Raw genomic sequence first — 12,028 nt, 5'->3', positions numbered from 1 at the left:
GGAAGATAGGTGGGCAAGGCTGTGGCTGAAGACTCTTTGCTGAGAATTTGTGTCAAGAAACAGATGCTATTCTGTGTGGAAAAAGACACATTTTCCAAATGTCATGTGGTCAAAAACTGCCTAACTTGGAATTATTATTACTTTTAAATATATTTTTATATTAGTTTTGTATTTCAGGTTTCTTCCGACCTGTTTCACACCTGCGACAGTTTGAGTTATTGATGAGACGTCTGAGGAATGCATCCATGACTAATTTCATTACTTATACAATGATCCGCATGTCCTGAACTCTCTTCACTGTCATTGAAATCCAAACCCTGTGCGACTCACCATGGCAGGTTAAACCCCTTAAAGACTGCTGTAAAATTAACCACTTTAACCTCGTTCGTCTTGTTGGCTCCATGCAAATTGCACTGTCAATTGTAAATCATATGTTGGTAATATAACACTCCCTGAGCTAAGGGCTGACTTGGAAGTGGAAGGGACATCACGGTTGGTTGGAGAGCCGTGACTATACATGGAGAAGATATATTGCCCTGAGGGAGTGATCACTTGCACTGTCCTTCTCTTGGCGATAGTGACCTTGTTCCTGTTCTGTTATTCTTTGCTTGATATGAAAGTCCCCATGATATGAATAGAATTTAATAAAATTGGATTCTTGCTTGTTTAACTGAGTTGGGTTTTATAATGTCATCATATCACCATACTCTTAATGCATAAAATAACAATAACAATTTCTGTGTCTACAACTTTAGTGCGCCTGAGCTAACTCTGATATTTGAGGTCCTACATTTCAGAATTGCTTCTGGGTTGTTGATATCGTTAGTTGCCAGAGGGGGCAGTAGCCTAAAGGTTACTAAAGCTGGGCTAATGGCAAATGCTCAGTTTCCCCTCCATGAAAATCAACTGCTGGCAGGTGTATGTGTAGAAAGGCTGTATTAATATCAAGCACATTGTAGCAATAAAGGAGCATGCAAACCTGGAGGAATAAAGGTTAAGAAAGTGATATTCATAACCCTAACCCAATAGAGCAAAACTGCAGTGTAATACACCACCATTTGCAATAAAGATCACAGTCAAAATTCATCATATAATCATATTACTAAAAAGGCAGCTGTTCAATAGGAGTATAGCAGGATCAGGATCCAAGACCAAACAAACCTTGGCTGAGCTAAGGACCAGCTCCTTATTAAGTCGTCATCAGTGGTATAAAGTAACTAAGTACATTTACTCATGTACTGTACTTAAGTTCACTTTTGAGGAATTTTTACTTTACTGGAGTATTTCCAATTTTCCGTGCTTTTACTTCTACTCCACTACATCTCAGGGGCAAATATTGTACTTTTACGCCACTACAATTATTTGAAAACTTTAGTTACTAGTTACTTTGCAGATATAAATTATTACGTTATATAACATACATTAATCAATTTAGCCCTATTTTATACCTAGGCTATTTGAAAATAGCCGATCTACAAGCTCACAACGCGTCACATCGCGACGCGTTGTGAGCTTGTAGATCTGCTATTTTCAAACATTTTAGTACTTTTACTTTTGGTACTTTAAGTACATTCCGGACTTTTACTTGTAACAGAGTACTTCTACATTGCAGTATTGATACTTTTACTTAAGTAAAACATTTGAGTACTTTTTCCACCTCTGGTCGTCATCAAGATTCTTCATAGATGTTTTCTCTGTGCCATTATATCTTCCAGCGTGTGATGACAAACACTGGGGTCCGAGCTGCAGTCAGGAGTGTAAGTGTGAGAACGGAGCGTTCTGCGACCCAGTCAAGGGAACCTGCCAGTGTCCGCCAGGATACATAGGGCGATACTGCGAGGACCCCTGCCCGGCCGGCAATTTCGGCAAGGGCTGTCTGCAGAGGTGCACGTGTGGAACAGGGGGGTCGTGCGACAAAGCAACTGGAGAGTGTCAGTGTCGGGAGGGATTCACTGGAACACTGTAAGCATTACCTAAAAATATTTACAAAATGCTATATATCACAGGTAACTCCCTTACATCTGAAAATATACACAGATTTTTCAATGGCCTTTAGGGGCCCTTGTGTTTACCACTTGGAGCCTGGCGTCCATACTCTGGGGTGAACAGTCGTTGGAAATATCCGATCTACAAGCTCACAATGCATCACAATGTGTCACAATGCATCACGTTGCAAGTTGTGAGACTGTAGATTGGCTATTTTTGGTGAAGAGATTTGGTATAGACGGAAAAAAGGAGGGGGCTAAGTATAGATCCCTGGGGAACCCTGGTCAACGAAGTTTATCAGGTTTAAGTTGGTTAAGAAACTCGTTCTCTTAAAGTAACATGCTCACCTTAAATTTAAGCAACAAAGTGGAAGTTGGAAATTGGAGTTTTGTGTTTTTACAGACGCTTCATTATATGACAGCTTAGTAACTTGATTTTATAAACAAGCGGACAACAGCATATTAGGCGTCCTCCTCCTGGCACAGGCTGCAGCATAATTTGGTTCTTCCACTAATGCTACATTTATAGAGGAAAAAGGACCCTGATGGGCCATGCTGTTCCATGAGTCATCAGTTACCGCCCTGTGTTTTAGAAGCCCCTGTGGATGAGTAGGGAATGAAAACTTAGCCACTAGGTATTAGTGAAAGGACTTTATAGTCAGCAGCAGCCAATTTTAAAACACAATACAGCTTTATAAAAAACATTGTCTGGCTCGCACAACTAAGTGTGGAGACCCTTGGGGCGTAGTTTGTGTTTGAAGTCAGTTACTTTGCCCTAGGTTCTTCCAATGTGCATCAGAGAGTTCTGTCGGGCCCCCACAGTGGGAGATTTAACCACTTGAGCCTTGTGTTGTGTTGTATGAAAATAGCAGATCGACAAGCTCACAACGCATCATATCATGGTGCGTTGTGACCGTGTAGATCTGCTATTTACAGTTGAAATTGAAATTTTGCCTATGATGAGGTGCCCAAAATAGGGCCACCAGAAGATCCGTACAGGACCAGCTGTATTTCAAATGATAATGTATGTATAGCTATAAAAGGCTGGCTCAGGATTCAGTACTGTACATCAAATTTAACAAAAGCCCTGTGTTCCACACTGCTATTGCATGCAGCACTAGCCTCCCAGCTCGACCCCTGTCAGAACAGTCAAACCTCGCCGGCCAGTGAGTGGTGACATCAGTAGATTACTCTTAAATGTGGCCAATTTATAGAAAAACATTTGTTCTCTATACCTAAAGAGCCAAAACATTTAGTTAATCTGTCAAGAATGTCATACTGCACTGTGTGAAATGTTGTTGCTCAATGTTTTGACTAACATACCCCTGTAAGTTCTTATTAACAGTTGCGTCTGTTCTGCTCCCCAGCTGTGAGGAGGCGTGCCCAAGGAAACGATGCCCTCTTCGATGCCCGTGCCAGAATGGGGGTATTTGCCAGGGCAAAGGTGTCTGCGCCTGCCCCCCTGGATGGACGGTAAGTTTTAATGTTTTACAGATGTTAGGTTGGCCCCTGATATTGATGAAATTCCTAATGTGTTCCAAATTTGAAACGTGGTCTGAGGTGGAATGTGTTGTTTTCATCTGGAGTAGATCCCAGGGCGTACAGCGCACTGATGTTTCACAATCTAGTGAATGAGTTTGCTTGTCAGCACGTCACCCACCTATTTTTGGAAACGTTTTTGGAAACACCCTACACTTATCATGAGTGCATTTTATTATAGGTACAGATACATTGTTGTAATCCACATTTCCCACATTTCCTTTTTTCTTACACCTGATGCGAATCAGGTCAGATATTTTCAGTGCGCGACACCGGCATGCTAAGAAGAATAATTCAAAGAATGAAGATAATTGAGCTGAGACTCAGATCTCTCCATCTCTCTCAAACTCCTTTTCTATGTTGCCCCACAGGGTGCTGTGTGTACAGAGCGCTGTCCGGAGGGAAGGTTCGGCTCTAACTGTGCCCAAGAATGTATGTGCCACAACAGGGGCCACTGTGACCCGGAAACAGGGCAGTGCCAGTGTGCTGAGGGTTTTACTGGAAACAGGTATGTGTCTTTCTACTTCTACTCTAGGAGTTGCTTGTCCCCAGTAATTGTTATTGTCTGGGTGTTTTCCTGTCGCTTTACTGTAACTTTTGGCTTTTGTCCCTCAGATGCAGTGAGGAGTGTTCGGTAGGAACTTACGGTCTGGACTGTAAAGGTGCGTGTGACTGTGCTAATGGTGCACGCTGCTACAACATTGACGGAGGCTGTCTGTGTGATGCGGGCTTCAGAGGGCCACAGTGCCGGGACAGGATGTGTCCCCATGGCAGCTATGGCCTCCACTGTGAGCGCACGTGTCTGTGCCAAGACAAGCACACACTCAGGTAGGTCTTGGTGCTGAGCAGAGGTGGAAAGTACGTTTACTCAAGTACTGTGTACTTAAGTATAATTTTGTGGTACTTAACTGAAGTATTTCCATTTATCGATACTTTATACTTCTTCTCCACTACATCTCAGAGGCTAATATTGTACTTTTTACTCCACTACAATTATTGGAAAACTTTAGTTACAAGTTACTTTGCATGTTTAGATTATTATTACAAAACTACATTAACCACAAAAATGGCTGATCTGCAAGCTCACAAATTTCAGTACCTTTACTTTGGTATATTTTGATGCCAATACTATACTTTAAAGTAAAATTTTGAATACAGAGAATGGATCTCCGCTGGCCAGCAGCCGGCAGGGGATTGACTCCCCCTCATACCACTTATGAGTATGCTTAATGTGCTCATGGATCAACTGTTTTCCTTTGTTATCATTGGCCAGCTGTCATCCAATGAAAGGCGAGTGCACATGCCAGCCAGGATGGGCGGGGCTGTACTGCAACGAGACCTGTGCTCACGGTTACTACGGACACGGTTGCCTAGAACCCTGCCTGTGTGTGAATGGAGGCGTGTGTGACGGTGCCAGCGGGCGCTGCCAGTGTGCCCCTGGGTATACGGTGAGTGAAGAAGCCATCATGGCATCATGGAAGTCAGGACAAGCAACATCTGTTTGGTATTTTCCACTTCTGTGTGGTGACAAGCCATCCAGCTCGAACTGTACTCGATAACGGATAACAGACGTGCATTAAAAAATGCGGCACCACACTGTGTCATCAGTTCATCTATTCCGCATTAAGCCATGCAGCTGTATGACATATTTGCTGTATGCCATCATCAACTGAAAAAAATTCTTCTGCTGTCTGTAATTTATATTTAGTCATATGACAGTGTCGACATTGTCGTACAAAGTGTAAATTAGGCTTGTCTCTCTGTCTACTGTACAGGGCCTTCACTGTGAGAGTCCCTGTAAGAGTGGCACCTATGGCAAAAACTGCTCCCTGGAATGTTCCTGCACCAACTCTGTGGACTGTTCACCCATAGACGGCACCTGCTTCTGTAAAGAGGGTAATGCTTAATTTATACTTAGTTGTTACTATTGTCACGTGATGGAAATAGCAGATCTACAAACTAAAATGATTAGCGGTGTGACAGGTTGTGAGCTTGTAGATACAGTAGGCTATTTTCGGCATGCAACCCTTAAGTGCTTAGTGCAACTAAGTATCCCGACTAACTAAGTATAAATCAGACTTAGGCTCTTGAACTAAATGTGACAGCCCCAGTATGAAGAATTGTGTTGATTACTGTTAAGTTAAAATAGCAATATTTTGATATAGCAATATTTAGACATAATAAGCAATTTGTTTCCAAAGCCAAGGGTATCAAATGGAATATTCAAGGCAGGCAGGCAGGCAGTCATCCGACGTATTTTTAATAGGGCTTGTACGTGAGCTGAGATGACATTCACTGTGTCTCGCTTGCTGAACACATTAATTAGAATTTTTTAACAAATAACCACCAACCAGGTATGAAGTGACTTGCAAGTTTCCTTGCTTTCTATTTAAGACAAGATTAAATTCGATAACGACTTCTTATAAACTGACTGCCCCTTGTGTACCCCCAGGCTGGCGTGGGAGGGACTGTTCGGTCCCCTGCTCTGAGGGTACATGGGGCCCAGGCTGCAATGCCACCTGCCAGTGTGCCAACAGGGCAAAATGTAACCCTGCAGATGGATCCTGCACCTGCGCAGCAGGCTGGCAGGGGGCGCTGTGTGATCAACCCTGTCCAGTGAGTTAGTCATTATTTGGGAGTTGAATTACATGGTAACCATTTGCATTTAAAATCAAAACGTTATATACTGCAACACTGTAGCCTATGGTAAGATGGGCTGTAGTACTCACATTTTTTTTATTACACATTATGCAGAAATTCATGACAAATATAAACATTAAAAAGTGCATAAAGTTTAAAGGTTTCATCCAAACACAGCTATGGGTTCTATTATTGTATGTCCTTGAACAAGACACTGAACTCCTTTCTTTTCAAACTTCTCTGGATAAGAGCGTGAGCTAAATGCTAAATGTGTAACAATTAAATGTACAATATTGCTCTTTTCTGTGCCATTCTGAGTAAAAACCAACACACAAGGGCTACATATCGCTATGATGGTTTTACTATAGTAATGTTGACATTTTTACTGCTTACCTCATCCTGCGTGTGGATGAGTATTTGTCTTCACTCTGCCAAAACGGCCATGCTGTCACTATGCATCTGACGACACGCTGCCAGCCTAGTACTTTGTTAGATTCTCGCTGTGCTGGCCAAATGGCAGAGATATTCCCCTGACGGTACCTCGCCTGTTGTTGGCGTGTGTTCCCATGTGCAGATGGGCACGTTTGGGCCAGGCTGCCTGAAGAGCTGCGATTGTGTCCATGCTGACGGATGCCAGGGTACCAACGGGGAGTGCCGGTGTTTGCCAGGGTGGTGGGGTAAGTAGGGAAGCCCTCCCTGATGCCTGTGCCAAGTTGGCTATGGATGCAGAGACAAGTCTGGTCCAGTATGAGCTACAGGTCTCTCTCTGCCTCACCCTCACTCACTCCCTCTCTCTCTCTTGCTGTCTCTATTTCTCTCTGTCTAATTTTGTTCAAGCAAATCATTTTGCATTGTATGTGTCATGTTTCTTATTCCATTAAAACCTGGAAAGCATCTGTGTTATTTTAGATTTGAGCTATATAGCACATTAGTTCTAAAAATGTACTTTGGCTATTCAAAAATAGCAGATATACAAGCTCATAGCGTGCCACTTCGTGCCTCGTTTTGAGCTTGTAGATCTGCTATTTTTGAAAAATCATGAAAATTTGTGCAAATCTTTGAATACAAATATTTTTTAAAGCAAACATTTTTTATTCAAATCTTTTCTTCTGGGGGTCCCTGGAACAAAATATTTTGAGATGGGGGTCAGTGGCCAAATACATATAATTTTGGGGGTCCTTGAGCACCACTTGAGCACCACTGATATAGCAACATAGGTTTTTCAGAAAAAAAGCTTTAGAAGACATTTGTAGAGGTCTTAATGGGTTAAATGGTGGATAATGTCTCATTCTGGGATGGAAAACCATCCCTCTGTGCTCTCCAGGTGCTCGCTGCAGTGAGCCGTGTCACGAGGGCCTTTGGGGGCGCCACTGTAACCAGACCTGTTTCAAACGTTGCCCCAACAGTGACACATGTCTAAGGGACACAGGCGCCTGTGTCTGTCGCCCAGGCTACTGGGGAGCCGCCTGCCAGAACAGTGAGTGTCATGAGGCCATAGGGCCTGGATATATACAAGTATACAGTATTTATATATATATATATATACACACGCACGCACGCACGCACGCACGCACGCACGCACGCACGCACGCACGCACGCACACACACACACACACACACACACACACACACACACACACACACACACACACACACACACACACACACACACACACACACACACACACACACACACACACTGTATATATGCACCCACAACACTGAGAAGAAGTAATACAAGCTAAACAAAGTGTCCTAACTTCTCTCTCTCAACCTCTCAGAATGCAGAGCTGGTATGTATGGTGACCAGTGCGGTATGTCATGCCCATCCTGTGGCCAGTCCTACCGGTGTCATCATGTGACTGGAGAATGTGATTGTCTTCCTGGTTACACTGGACCCAACTGTGATCAGGGTCAGTATTAACACTAACGACACAATTACTCTGACAGGAACACAGCCCTGTGTAGATTAGAGCCCAGCTTGGATGAAAGAGCCCACCGCATGAGATTCATTAGAATCAGAATCAGCTTTGTTGTCACATCACAGGTGTGAAGAAGTGGCTGAAATAAAAGGAAATTGTACAAGCTTTGTACATAACAATCTTTTGTAGTTTTCGGGAATGGGAAGAAGAATAGCGTTAGAAAAGGATAGAATAGAAAAACAAATGTTCCTGAAATGAGTAGAGTGGAAAAACATATGCTGTACATATCTTTTTACATTAACATACAGTATACAGTGACAGGTATGTACATGAGGTTAAAAATAATTAATCAAATGTTGCGATCTTTTAGTTTTGACCAAAATCATGTTAATTATGATAGTGATTATGCTTTGCAGCACTAGCAGGAACACCTACAAAAACGTTAGTTATGATTACCACGGTATTGCAAATCACTGAACAAGTAATGTTAATGCATTTTAACTGTTGAATGTGATTCATTTTCAGCTTGTCCGGCGGGCTACTATGGGAGGCAGTGCTCCGAGGTGTGTATTAATTGTGCCAACAACTCCACGTGTAACCACAGAGATGGTCACTGCGAATGTCTGCCTGGCTGGACAGCACCTGACTGCTCAATACGTGAGTCGAACATGTTCACATAAAGCTGTAATACATGTAGAAGGTGTACCTGACCATAATTATGGGAATGTTTTCAATGTGAGCAGGTACTGTTGGAAACTGTGTCATTCACAGTAAACGGTAATCTTTGAGTATTAATGGGGGTGGGAGTGGGGTGGATGCACAGATGACATATCTATTTGTAATACAATATAAAATACTATAAATTAACTATTAATTAATTATAACAGTTCAATTCTGTACATTTCTGCCTGGGTCTCACTCCATGTTTTACCTTGTACTGTATTCCACAGCCTGTAATCCTGGCAGGTTTGGCCCTTACTGCGGCCAGACCTGTTTGTGCCCGGCCAACTTTGATTGTAACCGCTACACTGGAGAATGTGTATGTGGGAGTGAACAAGAAGATGACTGCAAACAAGGTGTGGAGAGCAGCAGGATTAACATACACTCACAGAGTTAAATTAACACAAATATTTGTGTCACTAGAGGCTCCCAAATTCAGAATCAGTATTATTTTGTATTGCCAGGTATGTTTGCATAAACAAAGAATTTGAGGTAATGCACCAACATCAACCTACACTGTGTAGTAGTGTAGTGTAACAGCAAGTATTAATAAGTAACGTATTTGCATGAAGCTATAAACTATGTACACTGTGTACGATATACACTATAGAGGCTGGTATAGCAACACAGGTAGATAATTATGAATTATTGCACATGTTAAAAGTGTACACAGAGTGTAGTAGCTATACATTCTGCATTGCACTTGTATGAATAAGTAATTTAATTATTGCTCTTTGAGTACACATCAATTGTACAGAGGGTAGCAGCATAACCAGTACATCCACATATACAGTAGCAGCATCTACATTCATATACTTTCAATTGTATTTGATATAATCCAGCTTGTTGTTTAGGGTAGGGGCCACAGTCACAGAGATGTGTTTGTGGTCTTGTTCATAAGCCTTTCCACCTGGTGACGGCTGTAGCTCAGTGGGTAGAGAGGCTGGCTGGTAAATAGAAGGTCAACATGGCAATGTGTCCCTGAGCAAGACACTTAACCCCTAACAGCTATCCCGAGCGCCTCTGAGCAGCCATCGGCTAGGTGAAGCTGAAACAGAATTTAATAAAGGTCTACCTTCTTCACATAGCAGTATTGTTACGACCCGGGCTAGGGGTCACCAGGTGTAACACAAAAAAGATGTACTCCCTCCTTCCCAGTCCCCCAAAAACAGTGATTTATTGTAGAGCTTGAAACACGTGTACGTTACCACAGGGTGGGCCCCTGGACATTAACTCCTAAACTCCTATCCTTACTAATACCAAACCAAAAAGAAACATGCCGGTATCTGACCTAATATAAACTAAACACCAGGGAACAAACTGATAACAAAAATAAGAAAGCCCACCCACCGCTACTCTACCAAGTCTGTACACTAACCCACATTAACACTGGCAAAAGCGAAAGCACTGGCAAACACAGAGGACTGGTGTGGTCGGGCGGAGGCTAGTCAGGAGGAAGACATCTGTAGAACTGTGGTGACAGTCCACAGCCTGGTAACAGGAGCCAATCACCAGCAGATTCCACCTAGTAGCCAACCACTCACATTCAGACACCACTCATACCAGCTGGTTGTCAATCAGCCACTCATCACTATTCAAACACACACAAACCAATGAGGGAAGAAAGACATGCACAGGGCTACACCAGACAGGAACAAGCATACATTCATAGACAGACAGACAGAGATCTCCATAGGGGCGGCAGTGGCTCAGGGGTAGAGTGGCCGGGGTAGTGGCTCAGGGGTAGAGTGGCCGGTAGAGCGGCCGGATGGTGAACCGTGAGGTTCCCAGTTCGATCCCGGATTCCCCCTGAGTTAGTGTCGAAGTGTCCTTGAGCAAGACACTGAACCCCTAATTGCTCCTGATGAGCAGGTTGGTGGTGCCTTGCATGTTTTCCTCCGCCATCTGTGTGTGAATGGGTGAATGTATTGCACAATCTATGTAAAGCGCTTTGGATAAAATCGCTATATAAATGCACCATTTACCATGTATGAGCACAAAAGGGACACAGACTGTTAAAACAGGTGTATGACAACGGGTATACCGGGTATTGCATAACAGGGTGGGGCATGCATTCCCTATTTTCATTGGAACAGGCACAGGTGCATGATAATTATAACTACACATGTATCCTTTAAAAAATCATTCAACTCTGCCTCTGGACCGCTGGCGTAGCGGTCTGGGCACCTAGGCTACAATGTAGCCTGACAGCGTGTCGCGGGTTCGAGTCCCGATCCCGACTTCCTTTGCTCCCCATTTCTCTCCCCATTTCCTATCAGCCTACAGTCCTATCAATAACAAGGGCATAAAAAGCCCCCCAAAAAATCATTCAACTCAAGTGGATGGCAGGGTCCACACCACTGTTATAATGACAGCATCATTGTGGAATACTCACATAATTATCATTATAGTTATAGTTATCGTGCTTTGTGTGGACTCCCCATTGAACTTCGAAGGGGTTGTGCACTGAGTTGATTGATTGGGCCATAAAAGTGTCAAACTCGTTCTGTGCTTGTTAGTGCTCTCTCTAATCAATGAATGCATCAAAGACAGCAATCACTTTGATACCTGTCAGAGAGGGGAGGGGGGGGGGTGTACACACACAGATCTGCGATCTTACCTAGTATGCCTTTAAGTGGTTTAAATGAACTGCTACAGTATTACCATTCATCCCTGTGTGTATTGGTTTCTTATGATCTACAGTAAAATGAACGTCTCATCCTCTGTCCGCTCACAATGCTGTGTTTGTCCCTTTCAACAGACTCAACAGAGTTGTCAGGGAGCGTGATGGTGCCTCTTCCCCCCAGCGAGAGGGAGTCGTGGGGGGCCATCGCTGGCATTGTCGTGCTCGTTTTCCTGGTGGTCCTGCTGCTTGCGTTGCTGCTGCTCTACCGCCGCAGACAGAAAGACAAGCAGAACAATGCGCCTACAGTCTCCTTCTCCACCACACGAACAGTCAACTCTGAATATGCTGTCCCAGGTAGGAGAATGTACTGTACACCACAAGGTTCCACATGATTCGTTCCAAAATAAGATATAATATATATATGTTTTTGATTATGTGATTGTTGCCATCAAGGTAATTCAGGCAAAGATTTGTGATCCTAAATGACTAAACATTGTAGAATGGAACTCTCTATATCTTGTGTTGATTTTAAGGCTACATTTATGCCCATAATACAATGATTAAAGGAATAGTTCCTTTAATCATTCAAATCATAG

The 12,028-nt window shown here is 43.2% G+C and overlaps 1 protein-coding gene across 1 annotated transcript in view; it reads left to right on the top strand.

Moving 5' to 3' along the window:
- Positions 1 to 12,028, top strand: part of pear1 (platelet endothelial aggregation receptor 1) — a 50,437-nt gene that overhangs the window by 33,642 nt on the left and 4,767 nt on the right. The window contains exons 6-18 of the mRNA XM_080425440.1: positions 1,716 to 1,962; positions 3,353 to 3,458; positions 3,896 to 4,032; positions 4,140 to 4,352; positions 4,798 to 4,972; positions 5,300 to 5,420; positions 5,977 to 6,140; positions 6,739 to 6,841; positions 7,489 to 7,641; positions 7,946 to 8,077; positions 8,612 to 8,743; positions 9,037 to 9,162; positions 11,568 to 11,786. Coding sequence (XP_080281566.1) covers positions 1,716 to 1,962; positions 3,353 to 3,458; positions 3,896 to 4,032; positions 4,140 to 4,352; positions 4,798 to 4,972; positions 5,300 to 5,420; positions 5,977 to 6,140; positions 6,739 to 6,841; positions 7,489 to 7,641; positions 7,946 to 8,077; positions 8,612 to 8,743; positions 9,037 to 9,162; positions 11,568 to 11,786 — 2,028 coding nt within the window. The remainder of the gene's footprint in view (positions 1 to 1,715; positions 1,963 to 3,352; positions 3,459 to 3,895; positions 4,033 to 4,139; positions 4,353 to 4,797; positions 4,973 to 5,299; positions 5,421 to 5,976; positions 6,141 to 6,738; positions 6,842 to 7,488; positions 7,642 to 7,945; positions 8,078 to 8,611; positions 8,744 to 9,036; positions 9,163 to 11,567; positions 11,787 to 12,028) is intronic.

Source organism: Gymnoscopelus braueri, assembly GCF_963280865.1.
Source record: "Gymnoscopelus braueri genome assembly, chromosome: 4".
Taxonomy (NCBI): Eukaryota; Metazoa; Chordata; class Actinopteri; order Myctophiformes; family Myctophidae; genus Gymnoscopelus; species Gymnoscopelus braueri.
This window is presented reverse-complemented; position numbering and strand designations above follow the sequence as displayed.